Source organism: Diadema antillarum, unplaced genomic scaffold (assembly GCF_040938485.1).
Source record: "Diadema antillarum isolate AM-2024a unplaced genomic scaffold, OU_Dant_1.0 seq00000550_RagTag, whole genome shotgun sequence".
NCBI lineage: Eukaryota > Metazoa > Echinodermata > Echinoidea > Diadematoida > Diadematidae > Diadema > Diadema antillarum.
In genome coordinates this window covers 1,806,813-1,830,153 of record NW_027271495.1, presented here as the reverse complement: position 1 = coordinate 1,830,153, position 23,341 = coordinate 1,806,813, and the positions used below count along the sequence as shown (strand labels likewise).

The following is a 23,341-nucleotide window of genomic DNA, read 5'->3' as shown; positions in this document are numbered from 1 at the left end:
ATTTTCATCTTCACCCATAGATGGCGCTAACTGGTCCACATGGAGTACGTGTAGTCGATCTTGCGGGACGGGTACCCGGTACCGTTACACCATTTGTGGTCCGGACACCAAGCTGTCCGACTGCAAGAACGGTCGCGGGATTGCCGCCCAGCACAAAACGTGTCAACTAAACAACGATTGTCAAGGTGCGCTTCTTCGATGAGCCAGATTTTACAGCTGTCTTTCGCTTTGTTTCTGTTTTGATTTTGGTCTACTTAAGTCTGTGACTCCACTAGACCGATTTGCTAATAATATTCCAAGCTTATACATACATTTTACTACCGTAATCTTGGAAAACCAGAAAGCTTACCCTAAATTTGCCCAACATAGCAACATCTAGCGTATGACTTGATTGCAAGTCTTGAAATGTGTTCTTAAAAACAGGTTCCTTGTTCCTTGATCATCATTGCACAATAATATGGAATACATCGCTATACAGCTGGATATTCGTGTCGTTTGTTCCCAGATCAAGATTTCAACAAAATGGCGAAGATGGTAGACCCTAGTTGCACGATTTACTCCGCTGCATTTGGCTTCATTTTTCGTAGTTTCTGTCTTTCCATTGTTCATAATTATTTCATTACCATCTTAATGGATGCGCTTCACGACGGTACACAGTTCCCTCATAATTTGCTTCTGCTGAGGCAAATATATCATTTACATGCATATGTTTCTCTTCTGCACCCGTAAACTGCTGTGGAACAAGTGCATGTAAACGTAATATTGGACACGGTATCTGCTTTGCTGAGTAGTAGCATCCTCAACATTAATTATCAAACACAAGCTCGACAGCAAGTGTCAGACTTTCAGCCGTGGTGATCAGTATATATTCGAGTGACTATAATGAGTATAGTTTTCCCGTGAAATTTTGACTGCAACAAATATATCATACTTAGGAAAACACCTTATAAACGCATCTAATTCTTTGAAAGCGTTTTAACAACATAAATCTGAATGGTTCCACTCACGTGGTATCTTATAATGTCACATCTATGGAGGGTGTCCACAGTGCAAGACCTGTTATTAATCAAGACGGATTAAACTGATTTTACCATACTTTTTGTTGCATAATTATGTTCCTAACAACGAATTAACTGGAAATATGTCATTGTTTTTATGTAGTGCTTAGACATTACAAATCTTCGTTTCTGAAAAATGTTGCACAAGCAAGTAAATAGATGAATGAACTATGACATGCGTTGCGAAATTTAAGATCTTTCTTCATTTAACATGTCTAATCATCTTATACAGGCGTTGTACGATGGAGTGACTGGGGTACGTGCACACGGACCTGTGGTACGGGCTTCGAGACCCGTGTAGCAATCTGCCGAGATATCGAATCGCACCCCAACTGCACCACAATAGGACAATTACTTATAGAGAGGCGTCCATGCCAGGGTCTACCAGAATGCCCGAGTAAGTACAATTTGCACTTATAATATCAAAAAGATTTGTTACGAAATACAGAGGGAAAAAGAAGATGTCGTAATGACGTTATTTATGCGGTCCAAATCGTTCGTATAGGCCTACATAGGTCTGCTATTTGTTCCATACTTATTGTTACCAATGGTTATCAGTTCTTCTAGTTGCAACTGTAAGTTATGGTGAAGCTATAGTTTGTGAAAAAGTCGAAACGATGAATAGATAATTCGGATGATAATTATGAGGATACCAGTGGTTATGATGGTAAGTTAATGATTATAATGAAATCGTTACTACACCAACATGAAAAGTGTTATTTCAACTGCTACTGCAGTTTCCACTGCAAGTCTGCATAACCTTCACATTTGACTACTACTACTACTACTGCTGCTTCTATTACCACTACTACTACTACTACTACGACTACTACTACTACTACTACGACGACGACGACTACGACTACTACTACTACTACTACTACTACGACGACGACGACGACTACTACTACTACTACTACTACTACTACTACTACCACTACTACTACTACGACTACTACTACTACTACTAACTGCTGCTGCTTCTATTACTACTACTACTACTACCACTACTACTACTTCCACTACTACTACTTCCACTACTACTACTTCCACTACTACTACGACAACTACTACTGCTGCTGCTGCTACTGCTACTACTACTACTACTACTACTACTACTACTACTACTATTACTACTACTAATACTCACACTACGACACTACCTCTACTGCTGCTACTGATCCTTCTAATTCTACAGTCTCTTACATTACCAGAAGATGTATTTTAGAATCACCAGTGTTCCGAAACAGTGAGCCAGAGTGGAAGGTGATCGTGGCTTATGCAGAGGCTATAGTCTAAAGCTGAATACTGATGAAGGCGTAAATATTCACAACCAAATGACAAGCGCCTCAAAAATCAAAACAACAGCATAACAACATAGCAACTACTAACAACGTAACTATGGCGTTATGTAATTTCACAGAGAGAGGGGGTTGGGGGAAAAAAGGGTGTACGGATAATTCAGTAGTATAGTAACATCATTATCGTCGTCGTTATGATGATTGTTTTTGTGATTTTTGTGTAATTTAATATCTATATGACTGATGTTCTTATTGTTGTTATCGCCATCAATAAACTCTCTGTTTTGATTTGTTTTTGCTTTTGTGTTGTCTCAAATGACTTTGAATTCATGGTTTGTTGTTACTGATAAAGTATTCACTCCATTTTCGTCACCATCACACAGTGTACTGCCCAGGCGGGTGTCAGAATGGCGGTGAATGTGGCCAGGGTGGGGTGTGTATGTGCCCCATTGGATATACGGGCCGATATTGTGAAACAGGTAAAATGATGTGTTATGACAATATACAAAATTATTATGTAACTTGTTTTTCTCTTCCCTCTCTCTCTTTCTCTCTCTCTTTCTCTTCTCCAATAGATTTGAGGGAAAACTTGTACTTTCTCTTCAGTCAGAACAATTGTGATATTTCAGATTAACCCTAATCAGGCTGGGCTTTTTTGGCTATGCTATATCTGGGGGGGGGGGGGGGGGGGGGGAATTCCGCCCCCCCCCCCTTCAGATCTCGCCTATGGAACGCGTGATCGATCCGAAAATCGGCACACGCGACGCCCGCGACGTATACTATCAAAATGTATGGTTGCTTTCTCCAAAAATTTTCTCTTATTTTTTATAGTAATTAATTATTATAATTTATGCATAAAATCAGTTTTGGGCTCTAAATCACTTATTAATGCTCTAATTAAGCTAATTTCTTTTTAAAAATGTTTCTTGTATCATTCTCCTGAGACGTAGGATAAAAAAAATCTGTATCGAAATTAATTTCTTATGTATTTGATTGTTTTTTGAATTTCTTATGTATTTCTTTGTTTTTCGACCTTTTGTTTTTGTTTTTTGGCCAAAATTTGTCACAGACATTTTTCGAAGCTTTATTATGCTAAATTGAATTAATTTCGTCCATTCTAAGTCAAGATATGAATTTTTATGTGAATTAATTGAAAAATCACAATTTGCATTGGATTTGTACACAAAATCACGTTTTGGAGCAATTTTGGGGTTGACAAATTTTTTTCGAACGGGCGTCGCGTCAAAACGGTACGCGTGGGCGCAACAATTTTGGTCTCAAAAGTTGCGCGATACTTGAAAGAAAAAAGTCATGAAACATCGCGGCGGCAGCTTATCGCGCTGCGAAGATATTGCGCGAAACGTCGAGGGGGGGGGGCGTACCCCCCTCCCCCCAGCCTGATTAGGGTTAAATCACTTTGTTAAAAAACAGTACCCTGTGCAAAAAGTTCATGGCACACTAGACGAAGAGATGTGCATGATTAGAAAAAAGAAACCGTACTGTGCTGTCTTAAAATAAAAATAGCAGTGACCTACAATATTACGTGTTTTTTGTGTGCCCGGTCTTTCCCGAGAAGTCTGAAAAAGAACCCCACATATCATATTTTGTATGTTTCTAGGAAAAGAAAGAAAGAACTGTTCCTTTCTTGCAAGACATCTGTATGGACTGCTTTCCACGTGCAGCCATTAGATGTTGCTATAATCATATGCTGGCCAAGTCTCGAACCATGGAATTCTGACTGTCGGAAACAATCTTTAATGCACAGCAAATATGCAATCTGAATACGGTAGTAAATCAGTGATTTTTGTTGTTTTGTCCCTGTTTTTGCAGTTCTGTTACACATGTATGATGTCTCCTTGTCTTTTTGTTCGTCTATTCCAATTGATCATTTCTTCTTTTTTTTTATTTGCATCATTTTATTTCATGACCATCCAAGAGCAATGTCGGCATTCCTGTCAGAATGGCGGACGATGCATTGGCAGAAATAGGTGTTCCTGCCCGTATGGTTTCCTTCCACCGTTCTGTCAATGTACGTATAAATAGAAAGAGAGCGAGTACATTGTCCTATGCTCGACAGATTCTTTCACGAATTGTTCTTCAAATCAAAGCAGAATGAAAGTTATCAGATTGAAAGAACGAACTACACTTGCAGTGTTTGTTGTTTACATTATATACAATCCTTGTCACTTTTCCCCAGATGATTTCGTGTAAAAAGGGAGACGCAATACGGTATCCTTCATTCTTTCTTTTATTCAAGGGGGCTGGAGTTAGTTTCCCTTCTTTTCACCTTATTTAGCAGCAGAAGCCACGTATCAAATCACAATGAAAATAGTGCATACCTAATCCGTCCACGCAATGTCAGAAGAGAGCAATTATTATTTGCTTATTGTTGATACACAAATGTATGGTGTCATAGCATCGTATTGGTTTTTATTTCGTGGAGGACAATGATAGTTTTGTCAAACCCTACTTGTCACCCACATACACTTAAAATGAGAATAATTATGTTGACGCTATAATATAAACGCTAATTTTTTTGTTTTGTTTTGTTGTTGGTTTTTTTTTTTACCCATCTTCTTACAAACCCTACGTTGATTATTGAATTTGTTACATACTTCACAGCGCCCTGCAACCCTCCTTGCCTAAATGGCGGCCGTTGCCTACATCCGGCTCGTTGCGTATGTCCACGTGGTTATACAGGCCCGGATTGCAGTAAACGTAAGTATAGCGTCAGGGGTTAAGGTCATATAATTTCACTTGATGGTATGTGAAATAGGAAAGTATTGCAGTAGTTCGTTTTCTTTGTGTCGTACAGGTGAGTGCACGCACTCAAAATAAATGTATTTGTTCGTTTGTTTGTTTGTTTGTTTGTTTTTTGGCCGTTTCCTGTTCCACGCGTTCGGACCTTCTTTTCTGATGTATTCAGGTGTCACATGTTACAATGTTCAAACATAGATTGGCATAACATCGCACTTGTCTCGAGACAATCATAACGTATAGCTAAAAAAGTGGCGTCTCGTGTTGTGGATATTCACATCGTGGCAGGTCATGTATAACCTTGCAAAAATGTAATTAATTATGCAACCTACAACCACATAACTGAAACCATTAAGATATGACAAAATGAGACTTTTCATTGGGCCTATGGATAAATGATAGCACTATCGTGGACGCATCGACCTCATCTTGCTAGAACCTGAAATGTGTTTCACTTCCATTATACGAGACAACAGGAAAGAGTCAGCACAAGCAAATGAGCGAGACGATGTCACACACGCGCAGATATTCAAACTGACGTCATCACGGAGATGTTCCCTTTGTCGACACATTCTTCACCTTCTATTGGGACGGGGAAAGGGATGTATTAAGAGAAAGATTATGATTATGGAAGGCGAACCTCTTTCATGAATCAAACGATTACGGCAGAAAAAGTCACTATTCGACATGTAATGACGACAATGACAAATTTTAGCAGTATATCAATTAATTTCAGTGGAAATCGTAGATGTCTGTACAAAAACTATGCTGTTCTATCATGGAATCACAAATATGGGTCATGCTTTATTTCCTTTTGTTTTCTTTTTAAATCTTCACAGCAATATGCCAGTCAAGGTGCACAAACGGTGGTGAATGCATCGCGCCAAACCAGTGTCGCTGCCCAATAGGTTACAGCGGCGCCGACTGCAGTCAAGGTAAGACAGATAGAATACTTTTTGCGAGAAGTTGTTAGTCATTACATTTCGTTGAGATGCTACTGGCATGGGTTAAAGCCAGCATATTATATGGATCAGATTGAATGTAACAATGTGCCTATGTCCTACCTTTTATATTAATGTGAAATTAATTCATCGGTGCAATTGGAAATTTGGAAGGAACTACTCTTCGACAGGAGTATATATATATATAATATATATATATATATATATATATATATATATATATATATATATATATATATTTATTTGTTTGGAACTTTTATCAATGTGAAAACAATTTGGAGTCAATATACTGAAACGACTACTGAAACGTACTGAAATGTATGCAGCATGTAAACTTTCTCCGTTACTCGGTAAAAATTGACAAATAAATTTTGGTATTTTCCCCCATTTCATGACAGTGGAGTGCAGTCCTCCGTGTGAAAACGGTGGACGTTGCATACGTCCCGGATTCTGCCGATGTCCAGCCGGCTATAGGGGTCTGCAGTGTCAAGTCGGTAAGTTATTTCTTAATCGATCGCTCACTCTACCTCGCCTAAATTCACTTGCTTATTAAGCTTTATTTAGCTTTTCTGTAAGCACTCATTTGATATCAAAAGTCATAAAGTGTATAATAATTAATGGAGACAGAGGTCTGGGTGAGTCAAGACCTTGAACGTCACTTTGCAGTAAATACAAATATTATAAAGGGAAACTACGTTATGAAATCATTCCTCCTTTTGGTGCTTCATTTCTGTCATTCTCCCCTAGCGTTTTAGAGACAAAATATTACGCTGTTCCATGGTTAATTTATTTAATACTACTGTTATTAGCACATTGTCGCCGTTGATAATACATATCTTTCTCTTTTCGGTGAGATTTTTCACGTTTATCTGTAATCCATATATGCCTTAAACTATACTAAGCTACTCACATTGTTGAAACATGATGGACACTCTATTATATAGCATGTATTTACTTGTTGTTTGGGGAAATGCATCCATCAAATAACAGTTTTGGACAGAATAAGCAAATATTGATATGTTTCATTCAATATGAACTGTGCATTCATCATAACTTCAATGTGCTAGAAATTCACCTTTCAAACAGTATGATAAACTATTATAATATTAAACTGTTATAAACTGTTATGATATGGTATTATAGTGTGATAAGCTGTCATAAACCCACAACTGATAAATTTTGGAATATACCAGTGTATCATAGTTTCTTTCCAAACCCTCCTACTCTGACTTTTTCAGCATATTGCAGACGATCGTGCCTAAATGGCGGGCAGTGCTCCGGTGCTGATACATGCACGTGTCCACGGGGCTACACTGGGTCTCAATGTCAGCTTAGTAAGTGATGAGAATTAGGCACACTTTACTACGTTAAAAGGGGACCTCCGGATGATTTCAGACTTTTACATTTCTTTTGAACAACTATACATTAGTTAAACTGAGTACAGACTTTCAGAATTTATAGTGATTGGGATGAGGAATGAGAATGTTTTCAAAATTTATAACAAATAGTCCAAGAGCATTAGGTCAAAAAAGGCCTAAACCTGGACATTTTTGGTAACAAGCTGATTTTTTCAGGATAGGTCCAGAAAAATGTCTAGAATTACATACTAAAAGTCCTCATAAATCCTCTTTGAGCATTTTCCGCAATCCAAGATGGCGTCCAAAATGGCCACCATTTCCAGAAATTCTTATAACTTTTCAACCAGAGAACCTAAATACAAAATTTAAATGTCTAAATATATGTTTTGAAGCATAAAGAACTCAATAAAATACATATCAAGAGATGTTGGTGCACGTAAATACCGAATTCCAAGATGGCGTCCAAAATGGCCGCCATTTTTTGAAATTTTTATAGCTTTTCAGCCAGGTAACCGAAATACAAAATTTAAATGTCTAAATATTTGTTTTGAAGCATGAAGAACTCAATAAAACACATATCAGGGGATGTTGATGCACGCAAGTACCGAAATCCAAGATGGCGTCCAAAATGGCCGCCATTTTCTGAATAGCTTTTCAGCCAGGTAACCCAAATACAAAATTTAAGTGTCTAGATATATGTTTTGAAGTATGAAGAACTCAATAAAATACATATTAAGAGATGCTGACGCACACAAGTACCGTTATACAATATGGCATCCAAAATGGCCGCCATTTCCTGAAATTTTTATAACCTTTCAACTAGGGAACCCAATACACAATTTAAGCGTCTTTACAAGTTTCAAGAAGGACTGAATAAAACACATATTAAGAGATTTTGACGCTCGCATGTACTGATTTAACCGCTCGAGCTCTTCCTAACATGGAAAATTGGGTGCAAAATGGCCGGCAGTCACAATTTTATCTCAGCACTATCTTTTTACCACATGGTCTATTTTCGTCACCTTAAGCACATGAGATGAAAACTTAGTGCTAGCCCCTTTTTATTACCAACGCATTTGATGTCTACCATGAGGTGAGTTCCAGTAAAAACAATTCTTAGAGAAGTAAAAGCAATTCTTTTTTATTTCTGTGCTACATAAAGGTAGACACTAATAATAAATTAGTGTCTACATGTGCTAAAAAATAATGTGTAATTCATCACATGACAGTGAATTTCTTTGGTGCAGTATTGCTTACCTAAACATATAGTGTCTAAATTATCTTATTCATTTCGTGTAGATTAGGTAAAATTATATAATGAATAGAAATCAGAGAATATGGCACTCATAGTTATTGGCACATGGAGGAGGGATACTCCTCTACCGCACGAGGGACCTTTTTTTCTTTCTTTTTTTACTCGAAAGTGAAACACATAGTGCAAACGTTTGGTAAGATATTGAATTATTTCCATCAAAGAGTAGGAAATCGGATATAAAGTAGTATTCAGGGAAATGGGTAATATATGGAAGGGTGTGGAAGGGGGATCCCTCCCTCCCCCCCCCCCCAACATGAGGGAGATTTTGCATTTTCAGACCTGATATTCAGACATCTGATGTACCCTATTGGTGAAATATTAGATTTTTGTTTCCATCAAAAAAAGAAACAAAAAGATATATAATCATGGAAGTGCGCGCGGTTATAGGGTTGCCTGCTCCCACATGAGGGAAATTTTCGTATTTTCGGACTTGAAATTCACAGAGCTGTTGCACCCATTTGGTGAAATATCCGATATTTGTTTTCTATTTGAAAACGTTAGGAAAAATATATATTCAGGAAAGCGTCCGGGAGGGAGAAGTGTGAGAGGAGAATACTCCTTCCCATACGATGGAAACTTGGGGATTTTCCAATTTGAAATTCAGAGACTTAGCGCACTCTTTTGTTGAAATATCTGAGATTTGTTTTTGTCCTATAAGTATAGAAAATATATATTTATGGAAATATGCGGGGGAGGTTTATGAGGTCATGCACCTCCCACAAAATGGAGATTTTTTTTTTCAGGTTACGGGTTTTATGGTGCGCTCTGTTGATGAAATACTAGATTTTTGTTTCTATTACAAAGTGTAAGTACAATAAAGACTAGTATATTCAAGGCAATGAGCTAGTAGAGGATGGGGGGGGGGGATCACTTTCCACTGGAGGGAGTTTTGCATTTCGATGATTGTCATTAAACGGCCTAATGCACCCTTGGTGTTATATTGAGAACATTGTCCATCCTCAAAGAGGAGATAATAATAGTCTCAATATGCTCAATATCCCCATCCCCCCACCAAACCGAGGGAGCTTTTACACTTGAATAGAAATGAAAATGATTATGTCATTTACATACACTTGATGGAATATTTGGGAATTGTCAATCAAAGAGGTATTCAATTAATATTGGGGGAAGTGAGCGGTTGAAAAGTTAGGGCAAATTACTCTCCAATATGAGGGAACTAACATTTTGTAAGTGAAAGATCTAGTGCACACTTTTTGACGACAGATTCGGAAATTTGTTAATCTCAAAAGTGTACAAAGTCTATGGAAAGGGGCCAAGCGAGGGACGTTTAGCATTTTTATGATTCTAATTCAATGACAAAGTGCAAATACTTCAGGTTGAATATTTGGAAAATAATGATTGTACAGGCCACCACCTTCCCCAAGGACGGGGGGGGGGGGGGGGGGGGGACGGGGGGGGGGGGGGGATGCATCCAACCCAACCTATACCCGTTTTGTGCACATTTTAAGGGAAAGATTCCGCTGGACCTTCTGAGTTGTTGAATCTCGAACATTATGTTTAATTTCTTTGTCTCTTGAAACAGGCTAAAAACAGCATTTTTTGATAAACAAACGGCGGCCATTTTGGGCAACATTTGGTTTTCGCGAAGAACTCATGTGGTTTTATTTGTACTTACAATGTACGTGCTTCATGATCTCTGAATAAGTATATCGTTGGGTTCCTTATGTCTCAAAATTTATATTATACATTTAAGTGCATATCGCGGTCACCTAGTTGCAGGGTTATGGAAAAACAGGAAATGGCAGCCATTTTGGACATCATTTTTGAAAGTGCTTAAGTGCTTTATTTGTGTTTCAAAATCTCTGAATAAGTGTTATATTTGATTCCCTATGACTCAAAACGTATATTTCGACATTCCAGGTGTGTACAGCTGAAATCTACTGGCAAAATCATGAAAAAAAATCAAGAAATGGCGGCCATTTTGGACGCCATCTTGGATTACGGTACTTGTGTGCTTCAACAACTCTTAATATGTATTTTATTGAGTTCTTCATCCTTCAAAACATATATCTAGACATTCAAATTTTGTATTTAGGCTACCTGGCTGAAAAGTTATAAGAATTTCAGAAAATGGCGGCCATTTTGGACGCCATCTTGGATTTCGGTACTTGCGTGCACCAACATCTCTTAACATGTATCTTATTGAGTTCTTCATGCTTCAAAACTTATATTTAGACAGTTAGATTTTGTATTTGGGTTCTCTGATTGAAAAGTTATAAGAATTTCTTTAAATGGCGGCCATTTTGGACGCCATCTTTGATTGCGGAAAACGCTCAAAGAGGATTTATGAGGACTTTTAGTATGTTATTCTAGACATTTTTCTGGACTTATCCTGAAAAAATCAGCTTGTTACCAAAAATGTCCAGGTTAAAACTAATACTCTTGGACTAAAATTGCAATGAACAAGGATGATGACATGACAGCCTCACCATAAGAATGCATGAGTTGGGCCTCAAGAAAGCAGAACAAAAGAAGAAGGTATGCATAGATTCTTCACAGGCGAACTTGTTGAGCAAGCAGGTATTGTTATGAAATTACACTGCTACATTTCTGAAATATGTGAGGCTCTGATGTCACCAACACTGTTCAGTGTAATTTGTTTAAGATTTTCAGTTTATCGGTTTCTCTGCTCAAGGACCACAATAAATTCCACGAATCTATACATGGAGCTGTCGATTTATGTACTACATGATATGTAATTATACAAATCGTTTGGAATGCCCCTTTAAGTGCAGGTCAATCAAATTTTCAATACAACTGTTCGTGAATTTGACTGTATATGTTCAGTTGTTCTTAATCCCATACTTTTCTGACTGTACTACGAATAGAGACATATCGAGGACACCGAAGAAAGAGAGAACAGAACGTCATGACAGTTCGGCATCTCTTATATTGAAAGGGCGTGCATGGTACAATTTGTGTTATATATAGGCCTACTATTGACAAATCCATGTGCGCTTTGTTGTTCGTGAAATGGACCGTGTTTCCTTAGAGGAACACATCACTTATGAGCTTTATTTGTAACAAAGTTGGCCAAAGTCATGACGTAATATATCACAGTCTGTTACTTAATCTTAACTCCTGATGCATGCTATGAATACAGAATCAATAGAATGGTAACGGTAATGTTAACTCCGAAAAATAAATGACGATAAATCAACGAGGTTTAGTTATCTATTGACCAAGATGTACACTATTAATGGCATCGTTCGCAATGCGAGATATTCTTTATCTTTAAGATGATATATTCATTTTATGTCATTATGTTAGGCAAGTGCCCCCGTGGCTGTACAGGCGGCTCTGTGTGTGTTGGCTACAATACCTGTTCTAATTACGTCTCGTCTTCGGCGTCAAGGTACGTTAATTTTCCTGTCGAAAACAGAAAATACGAGAGAACTTCTATAGTAGCGACAGTATTTTTTTTTTTAAATACATGTATCATGATGTAAGAATGTATACAATGTTCAATATATAAGATCATTTCAATTTTAGTGCTGCCTTCCATTGTCAATATACTGATACAAAAGCTGATAAGTGTCGGCATGATTGTATACAAAATTAACACACATAGTTATGTAGTTTATGTAGTATATCCATGCATAAGAAAGGGTTTCTTTGGAGTAAAGTTTACAGAACACAACTGGAATGCAGGGGACCATCTTCATAAGCATATAGCTTGACTATAGGAAGATGGCCCTACAGCATGGTAGAAGGATGACCTTCGCTTATCAATCTACTGACCATTCTCTTATGTCAATGGACAGTTTGGACAGTCGTCCTCCTGATCTCGCATTCCATCAGTTTACCGACCTTTTTCATGTGAATACATGTGCACGTGTTTGTGTAGGCCTACGTCTATAAAGAGACACAAATTTCCTCTTTTTTTAAACTACCCTGATATGTTTCGATAATTTGAGAAATCTGTGCTTCATGATGGAGGGCTAGAAACAGTTTTTCTTTTTTTTTCTTTATTAGACGATTTATATGTCATTGTTTTGATTTTCTTTTATGCATCTATTCATTGATTGTTTTTTCCCCCGTAGACAAACATGGTGTCCGCTTCAATCATACACGCAAGCCTACACAGTGACATATGTGAAACCTGTCATACAGAAATACAGAATATCTTGTGGGTCCCGAAGATTGCAAACATGTGAATCATCGAGGTAAGGCTGATCAGGTTGTCTCTTAGAAGTCACTGAGCGCAATTCTATTCCAGTCTTTATTGTATCATAGGGCTCATAATTAACCCCCCCCCCCCCTTTCTTGAATATTTCAGGAATGGATGATCTACAGGTTTGCTGAAAGTAATCATTATTATTTCAATGAAGCAAGTTATTGTAAATGATTATGATAATATGTATTTTTCATTGATTTCTTGATGTGGAGTTTCATTCTTGAGACAGGGCGTTACAATATTTTCATACTGTCATTCACAATGTTCACCGAGTATATAGGGGTTATAGATTTGGTAGCGATTTCAAGAGCCTTAAATGGATTTGAAAGTTCGAGCAAAAATAAAAGTAATCTATCCTTACAGAGACAGGGAAGACTGACAGCAATGGATTTCACAAAGCAAAGACACGATTTCGCACTGTCCGTAATGGCACCTTAACATAATAGCCACTTATTGACGCTTCAGCAAAAGCTCTTCCTTGCTTAGTACTTTTAGATTACATATCAATTGTCTATTTCTTACTCGAAATCGTCAGTTATCTGTGATCAAGTACGTGTTTTTTTTTTGGTATCAATCAGATCTATTGGTATGCTTTACAGGGTAAGAATATGATACAAGTGTTTGTTTTCTTCTTTCCATTTCTTTTGCATTCCAGAATAATCTATCAGATAGGCTACCGAACTAGTCAACGAACAGGATATAGATGCGCCCCCTATGGTTGAAAGCTGCCGGATTTTTTTCCTTCTACGTCAGTCCTTGGACGCATCATTGAAAACTCGTCTCGTACGGTGGCTTGGAAGCCTTGGTCCTCAAAACAGTCGTGAAACTAAATTGTGTGGTCAGTCAGTGTATGTGACTAATTCGCTCCTCATCAATGGTGCTCGTTTTTTATATATTTATGCCACAAATAGTTTTTGACTTCACAAGGATGTGTTGACTGCGAAGTTGTGCTCGTTAATGGAAGGAATGGGAAACTTATGCGACGCGATGGTTTTCTTCACAGGGACCGTGCGAACAATCAACTACAGCACGCATAATAACTGTTTTGTATTACAATCATGTCGATTGTTAGACGTTTCGACAATCGATGATAATGAAGGCACACCTTGGAAGCATCGATATATTTTGATTTTCTGGACGCTCCGGATGGTCATAGAGATACAGGATTTCTACAAAGTTCTTTTTTGCTGTCTCTTTGAAAAAAAAAGGTACTACGCACTGATGTGGCATTTGGAGACAGCTCCGCCCCGCTTCTTGAGTCGCCATGGAAACGTCAGCATTTGACGAATAATTCGTGCGCTTACGTGGTACTTATTTCACTTGACAGCAGATTGAAACATGCATCATTGGAAATTTGAATACTAAACATGCACGTACAGCCTTATTACTGAGCAATAAGACAATCACGACGATCAGACATGGAGACTCATTTTGCATGTCATTTCAATTTCCTTATTATCTGTATTACTTTGTTGTGATTCTAAAAAACTACCAGCAAAATGCAGCAGTGTATTGAAACGAAAAGAACTTATAGAGTTACTGATTATCGTAATAATGATTGTTTATTTGTATTATGAAATGTATCGTTAGAACTACCTAATGTGTGTTGGATGAATGCGTCTCCTCAGATTTAGTATTTAGCTTAATAAAGATAGAATGTTGCGTAGTTAAAAGAGGCTTAAATCTTATGACATAGCTCTGATATGAATCCTTAAAATTCATAGCAGTATAATTAATTTGGTATTTGAATTATGCATCAACTATGTAAATATACTTCCAAGAAGCCAGTACCCATATGTGGCTTTTCGCAATAGATCATTTCTGTTATGTATTGAAATTTGATGTTTAGCATGTCATTAGCCGTAGCCGTTGCTAGTTCGGCAAGCCTCTGGCAAGCTTTGTGGTTGTTGGGGGTAACTCTTAAAGAAGAAAGGATGGGTATAAAGTTGGAATACATTACATAAACGGCTTATTATTGGACAGTACGTGACGCTCTTCTTCTTTTTTTCTTTTTCCTTTTTTTTCAACTACATGTATTTTTGAAGACGAACACATGCGACAGATTTGCAAAATCTGGGCCTAAGTCGGATAAACATTTCAGTTTCTGAAATATAGGGGATTTCATGCCATAATTATGCTGATGGCAACTTTTTTTTTTAATAGCATACCCCTTTTTCTCGTTTGTTTAATTTTAAGGTGAGAGTATAGTAAATTTCTTGAGCATTAGATTTTTATTTGACACATATCGCTTGCTCAGAAATAAATATCACCTGCAATTAATGATGATTATGTAAAATGACATGCATCCTTTCGTAGTTATTATTGTTGTTGTTTCATGAATAATGAAAAGACCGAAAGGCTGAAAAAGACAGAAATAACAGAGCCTTGTCACACACTTTTCTGAGTCGAACCACTGAATGACATTATCTGCAGAGGCATTATGAAGTGGCATTCTGAGTTTAGGTTGTCCGTCCGTTCGTTCTTTCTACATCTCTTCAGCAGTACGAATTAAGATTATTCTTCATGGATCCTTTTAATACTTAGGGTGTACAGATGCGAATAGCAGATTTTGCGCAAAATATCACCAGGTCATAGGTCAAAGATCACAAATCTTAAACTACTTTACTATATCTTTGAATGTTGAATTGTTAAATTGATACGCAGACAGGTCAAGGTGAACAAAATCTAATTTTGATGAAGTAACAAGATGAAAATTCGGGATAAACGACCAAAGGGTACTCTTTATACAAAGATAGATCAATGGAAATAATCATTTAGGTACGACGATTGAGCTGAAGGCTCGACTTGCAATGTCACTGAAAGTTAGCTGGGAGAGTAATAGATATACGTTGTGAATCTATTCATATGAAAAGGTAGAGGTATAATAAACAAATGGAATAAGATAGAATCCAGGTCCCTGAATTTTTTTTACATAAATCTCCTTTTACTCGTTTTTTACCAGGACGGTCCAATGGGAGTAAAAATTGACAAAACGAAAGAATGAATAATTGTTTAATCAGTGCTCTGAGATTAGAAAAAAAATTAACCTTGACGGTCAAAGGTCAATGCCAGGGAAATTAATCTTGATATCAAGAAAGTTTCATGCTCACTGATTAAAGTGTGAAAAGCTAGAGCCATCTCTACTTTTTTTTCACACAATTCCACTTCTTGCCGCAATCGAATTGCTGTAGTGGCATGTTAGTAGTCCTGATATCTGTGTAACAACTGACATCTGTATGGTATAACAGTGCTCGTAAACAGCCAAATTTGTATCAATTCAGATAATATGATATCGTTACATTGCTCTGAGAAACCAAGGGACTTGTGGCAAATCTTATGAGAATGAGATATCATGCTGTTAGCATTTTTTTTTTTTTTGGGGGGGGGGGAGTGGGGGAGTATAAGATAATGTGTGGTCTAAAAAAGATTGATATCGAAATTGCTGATTTTCTCCTACGTGTTACCATTCCAAAATGAGGATATCAAAGCTGCACTCTTTCCTTTGTTTGGAATGCATTGCATTTGAAAATCACTCGTTGCAACTACACATCTATGTCGGTAAGGAAAGCTGATATTCTGAGAAAAGCCCTAAACAAACAAACAAACAAACAAAAAACAAACAAACAAACGCTGTTTTAAATATCGGATAGGGTGTCTAGCATACCATGAAACTTGGTACCTGTAAATAGTCTCCAGTGTGAGATTCAATATCTCTTTCGATTCTATGCGTTCCAGGATGTCCCCATGCCGTCTTCAAAGTGTAACACAATGCAATATGTCTCTATTCAGTGATGTCATTTTGGTGTTATCATAAAGTATGAGGACGAGCATGGGCACTGAATAATTTTAAGTGGTGTGTAAATAGATAAAGCCCATCTTGTACCTGTTTGAATTGTTATCCTTATGAATTGATATTTAAGTGTATCACAGTACATCCAGTAAACTATTGTCATACATGAATGATTTGCAAACATGGTCGTATATGAATAAACTCTCGAATGAAAAACAAAATGAATGCGTAATGATTATATTTCATTTACTTTTTATACTTTGCCAACATCTTTACAACAAACTGTCAACAATCTATACTATCGTAGAATCTAATTGAGAAGTAAACGTTAGCGATAATGTATAGATTGCCATTATGCACGTATGTTATATGCAAGTAGTAACTGATTGATCGTGAAGATGATACAAAGTCATGGCGAAATGGTCAGAGCACTAATACCCCCAAACGCACACACTAACACACAAACACACGCACACACACACACACGCACAAACACACTCACACGAATATTCAAAATGGCTATGAAAGGTTTTTTTTCATACCTTCAAGCACTTTTAAAAAGTGTATTGTTGTTTTGATTTATTACAATTGATAAAATAAACTATAGTGTTAAAACGTGAAGTTTAACTCTCCCACGAATTGGGATATTAGCACGACTGCACTGCATGTGTTGCAAGCATGCCAAATATACATTGTGTCCCGCTTTGTCAAAGTGCATTCTTTTACTCATTGGTAAAGTTGTGTGCAGAAAGTATCTGGGTATGCTCTACCAAACACTGGGGATACATTCCTTATATAGTGCATGTGATATTAACATAGGCTATGTTGTTTGTAATCATACGATCCCCACTAATAAGAGACAAAGACACTCTCTCCCTCGGATAGGACATAGAATTGAAGTCCTGTGTTTGAGAGAGTCACAACTCATGCACGTATAAGATCCCGCTTCATTTACTCACCGCAAAGAGCAGGGTGTTTAACCCGGTGACGTGGTCCCGCCTTACATCCAGCTGGACCCCATGGAAGACGAGCTATTGCGGCCGAATACGGGCTATCAAGCCATCTTCCCCAGATGGAGATGAAACAAACAGACAAACAAATAAACAAACAAACAAGCAATTCAAATACAATTAGCAATTGGACAAACGTGATCGCATGTTAGACCAGGACAATTGTACAACTGTTTACTGTTTTCCGATTGGAGGGGCGTTTTATGTTTCCCATTAATACATTAATGGGAAACATTTTTACATAAACAGTACAGCAAATAGGGAAGCGGCGCCAAAATAGGCCCCGCAGATAAAGGTTATCGTATATCCACTGCGCATGTGGACTATGGTTATTGGGGAAATGGATAGAATTTAAAGGTGCAGACATATGCGATTTGATATCACAAAGTGCTGTCACTCATTAATATGACACTTTTGTTGGCAGGGATATAGAGACTGGTCTGACTAGGGCTTCAAGTTCTTCGATTTCGTATTATAAATTTTGTCTCAAAAGCATTTGAAAAACCTGGACGGATCATGAAGAAATATCTTCTCTATTCGATAAATGCTAATCACTGACTTACCAAATACCCAAGAGGAACTATACGTTGTACGGTAACAGCGACAAGAATGCAATCGCCGCACTTTAACAAAAGCACCACCATGTATATACAGGCTTCAGTGATTAGAGTGTCTGTTGATTGCGGGTATATAGAGCACTATTACCCCCCCCCCCCCCAAAAAAAAAAAAAATAATAATAATAAAATAGATAAATAAATAAAAAAATAAAAAAAATAAAATAAAATAAAAAATAAAAAATAAAAAATAAATCAAAAAATCAAAAAATCAAACAAACAATCTAAAACAACAAAAGCAACAAAAAGAAAACAAACAAACAGAAGGAACAAAAGAAAAAAAAGGAAGGGGAGTCCAACAAAAAGCTAGTCGCTTTTTGCTCCTGCGACAATTGCTCCGGTCTTACTTTCTCCAAGGACTTAGGGTTAGGGTAAGGGTTGTCATAGGGTTTTAGATTTAGTTTGATGTGAGGATTAGGATTAGGGTTAGGGTTTGATTTGATTTATTTCTGCATCTTTCACAAAGTATATAAAACATATTAAACAATTTTCCAATACTATTCACATTATATCCAACACAAAATGAATGTAAATATATCATATATAATGTACCAATAATGAAATATTGTATAGGTGAATCAAAATCGTACAAAAAACAATTGAAAAAAACAACAACATTGATTATTAAATCGAATTGATACATATAAAATGCAGGAGACCGTCATCTTAAGCGGAAGCTTGAGATGATGGCGGCCTCTAGAAAAGCATATGGCTTATACTTCTTAACAAATCATTTAATACGTATCAAATTGTGTAACCGAATAGGGTAGCTACAAAATGCATCAGTGCAAAGGACGTGAGTTAGGGTGCAAGGGCATATGTGCAATTTTGTTGTTTTAATTATTATTGTTATGTTTGTGGGCGGAATTTATTTTTGGCTTAGCGAGCAGGAGCTTTGTTATGCCAAGAAGTTATCAGACACCAATATCTGATGAGACAATAATACACACACACACACACACACACACACACACACACACACCATATATATATATATATATATATATATATATATATATATATAGATATATATAACTGTATATATATATATACCTCCTACAGTCATAACTGGATATCTAGCGTAGTGATGTGTCGGGCAATAGAGACTAAAAGAAAATAGACTTTAGAGGTCATTGACACGTCATCTTCTATTTTTTATTCCAGAAAGTAGTATGTGCGAGCTATGTATAGTACATACTTATGTCACTGTTGCTTTAAAAACAATGAACGCTTCATTGTTTGGCTTCATAACTTGACTTTTCCTTTTAAATTCCATACCCGATTTTAACGAAACCTTTACTTTCTATGGATTTTTTTTCTCCATCCTTTGATGTTACGGAATTACACTTAAAACTAGTGCAGTAATAGAACTTGTGAGACGCCCATGAGTTCACAATAGCCCATTCAGGGGGTTTTCTCTGCAGTTCTAGTAGTGTGCCTACATCTTCTTCAGACTTATGCTTTGAACAGTAACACGCAATCTGTTTCTCCTGAGAAGAACAATATAAAAAAAATTCTGTATGACCTGAAGGAGATAGAATCAAAAACCGTTCCACGGGCCCTGTAGCTGTCATAGGCTACCCCTGAAACTCACATATAGGTCAAGAATTTCCAAACATCGTGATTACAGCGCAAAAGGATATGGAGAACCACTCAGCTTCGAGTCAAAGGCAGATGTTTACGCTGCTGAAATACGTTGCAGTCTGTCGAATTATGTCCAAATGTTTTAGCGGGATCGTAAATGTGCCTACTGGAATGTATAACGTGTAGAGATCTGGCCCATAGCGTCAAGAGCGGATGCTGGCGAGTGCATAAAAACTGTGGTTCACCTATGCCATACACCAGAAGCATGATCATTGCCGGTACTGCACACTATACACGCAGAAGCTCTAGCTCTGTGCATCCAATAGTCTGTATATGTGGTAGCTCACCCACATACGAAGAGCTGGGAGGAGACGAGCGTGATGAGCCTGCTGTATACAGACATCAAAAGTTGTTCTTATATATTAATGTGAATGTATTGTACTCGACACGGAAGTAATCAATGTGGATTTGATGTGAAAGATCCAATGGAACGTGCAGATCTGACGTCGATGACACAGTCTGAAGGAGAAACATCATGGTGAGTCTTATTGATATTATCTTACCCTGCGATTTTACGTAGATGCTTGTCTCATTCTTCTCAGTCTTGGTGTCCGAAAATTTGATAAATTGGGTCTGAAGTGAATCGCGGGGGGGGGGGGGAGGGGGAGGGGGAGGAGGGAATGCCGAAAAAACAACAAAAATACTAGAAGCCCATGACTTCCGAGGGTCTTCTCATAATCATGACCCTTGACCCAAACTTTAAAGGAAACTTTCTCCAACCCCACCTCGCCAAAGAACCCCTCCACAGACACACACACACACACACACACACACACACACACATGCAGGATTTTGTATTTGTATTTGTATTTGTATTTATTTATTTACCACTTGTGGGATGGATAGCCCTTTCAGCAAATTGCTGTTTTTCGAAGGGGTCCAACCAAAGTAAAAACAACATAACAATACACAAAACATTCAATAGGGGAGAGTAGTAAAAAACAACAACAACAAATGAAAAAAATGACTGTACAAGAAATACACAAATTCAGCTGAACCAGTAAACAAATATAAGTATACGCGAGGTACATATAAGGAAAAAAAAACTCAAACAATAAGGAGCAAAAAAAAAAATCAGAGGTAGGAAGGAAAAAAAAAGAAGAGAGAGAGAAAAAAAAAGAGCTAAACAAAAATAATATCTCGTACATTATACCAAATCAAAATGCCATAAACTCAATAATATAAAGCATTCAATGCAATTGGAATGGTCTTCAAATAACGTTTAAAACTCTCAACTGAAACAAATTTACCATATATTATATCTAGGTCATTCCATAATTTTGCGCCACGATAGATCAAAGATCGTATACCATAATTAGTTTTGGGTTGGGGGAGTTTGAGTTTATGTTTGCCAGATCTCGTTACATATGGGGTTTCACGCACATGAAACATACTGCTTAAATATGATGGACAAAAATTATGGGTTATTTGGTACATAACGCAACGCAGGGGGAGGATGTTTCTTCGCGATAGAATTCTTACATAGTTTACATTGAATTCAGTAGGGAAAGTAATCATCACTATTTCCAAATGAAAACTAATAAAATCAATGCTGAGTAGGGCTTGTATGGAAGGTTGATATTGCGAACGTATAGAAGGCAAGACATTTTGAATATTCTTATGTCCACTGGCAAATTATATGGTTCATCTATTCGCTAATCGGATATGCTTTGTTCCACATGTCCATCGAATTGCATTGCAGACGATTTATATACTTTCACACAATGTGATAGCTAGCACATAAAATGACAGTGCCCTATTTAGATTTTTGGAATTCATTGTGGTTCCTGAAGAGTAGTTATGAACCAATTCTCTGAAAAACCCCGAGACATTATTAAACTGAACAAGGATGATGATAACATAGGGGGCTCACATATTATAGCGAAGTATAAGATATATTCCATTACAATATATACCACTTGCCTAATAAGTTCACCGCTGTGCAGAATTTATGCATTTTTTATTTTGTTTTGCTTCCTTGAGTACCCAGTCATGCATTGTTATATAATATGAAACTGCCATGTCCTCATCCCAATCAATATGAATAATGAAACTCTGTTTACCCAGTATAACCTTATACGCATAGATGTTCAAATGCAGAAGTCTGAAATTCATCTAATTGTTGTGATCTCTATCTCCAAATTCATGAAATTCGTTCGTCGAGATGTTTTCATTGCAACTGATTGACAAATTGCCCTACATCGACGTAAATAAGCACATCGACGTAAATAAGCACCGATCTCTCTCTTCATCCTAATTATGCTCCCCTCTTTCTCAATATTTTTTGTGTGCCTTGTCTATTTTTGTCCCACTCTAGCATATCTTTTTCATTTCTATGCAGACAAATCCTACATCGATACCAGTCGTTCTGTCTCTTTTGTCTGCGTTTCATTTGCAGGTGAGCGCTTGAAATTATGATTTTATACCCATATCTAAACATCAAAAAAAATATTGTAAAAAGTAACTCTTTAAGCTCTTTCAGGCTGTCAGTGTATTTGTATGAAAACCCGCATGTTTCTAATAGTACACCATGACTTCCGAACTACAGTGTACTTTACCTGTTCACTATAAGGACTGATATAAGCAGACCACGCAATCTATCATTAAAAAAAAAGAAGTCACTGTGTGCTCCACCGGGTACATTATGATGATCAATATATGAGTACATGTATTTGGAAGCAGGGGACTCGGAACCAGGGGATAGGAGAGCTCCGTTGACCTTTGACTCTCCCATCGGCCCGCAGCCCCCCCCCCCCCCCCCCCACGTTCCTTGGCCCCTGGATAGTAAAACTTGCCATTATCACTATGATAAAGATTCTGCACACTCAAGTGACCCACGTCTTACAAGCTCTGCTTTTCAGTGGACCACTTTTTCCATTCTAATACAATGTATTCATTTTTTTTTGGTCAATCTTCCAGATTACATTGCTGTTTTTTTGTTATTTGATGAAATTATATGTAAGTACTTCATGGTACTTTTATTATGTATTGTCTAGAAAATGGAAAAAGTAATTATTGTGTAATGTATAATTGGTGTTTCGTTACGGCTTTTGTGAACGAATGGAAACAATTTCAACTGAACTAAACTGAACCAGTTAACAGTGACAGAGATGGAGACAGACATGTGCGATTTCGTAGTTCGTGTAAGAGCTTTTTTTTTTCATCTATGTTGACAGACAGACAATGTCTCGTTGATACTGACATGAGCCGAGAAGTATACATCGTGTATCAGTGTGGTGGGGTTTATGTTTTCCTTAATTTCTAGGGGTATTTATGTGGCCGTCTACTGACAAACTTTTACTTCCTTGTATATATTGCCATAGCACACAGCAT

At 37.3% G+C, this 23,341-nt stretch overlaps 1 protein-coding gene across 1 annotated transcript in view; it reads left to right on the top strand.

Annotated features, from left to right (window-relative positions):
• The window catches only part of LOC139734888 (uncharacterized), a 76,795-nt gene extending 62,428 nt beyond the window's left edge, over window positions 1-14,367 (top strand). Inside the window, exons 7-17 of the mRNA XM_071645670.1 lie at window positions 21-185; window positions 1,291-1,455; window positions 2,743-2,838; window positions 4,296-4,388; window positions 4,982-5,077; window positions 5,956-6,051; window positions 6,477-6,572; window positions 7,317-7,412; window positions 12,043-12,126; window positions 12,809-12,938; window positions 13,605-14,367. Of these exons, the coding sequence (XP_071501771.1) occupies window positions 21-185; window positions 1,291-1,455; window positions 2,743-2,838; window positions 4,296-4,388; window positions 4,982-5,077; window positions 5,956-6,051; window positions 6,477-6,572; window positions 7,317-7,412; window positions 12,043-12,126; window positions 12,809-12,938; window positions 13,605-13,671 (1,184 nt within the window). The 3' untranslated portion in view covers window positions 13,672-14,367. The remainder of the gene's footprint in view (window positions 1-20; window positions 186-1,290; window positions 1,456-2,742; window positions 2,839-4,295; window positions 4,389-4,981; window positions 5,078-5,955; window positions 6,052-6,476; window positions 6,573-7,316; window positions 7,413-12,042; window positions 12,127-12,808; window positions 12,939-13,604) is intronic.
• The last annotated feature ends 8,974 nt before the right edge of the window (window positions 14,368-23,341 follow it).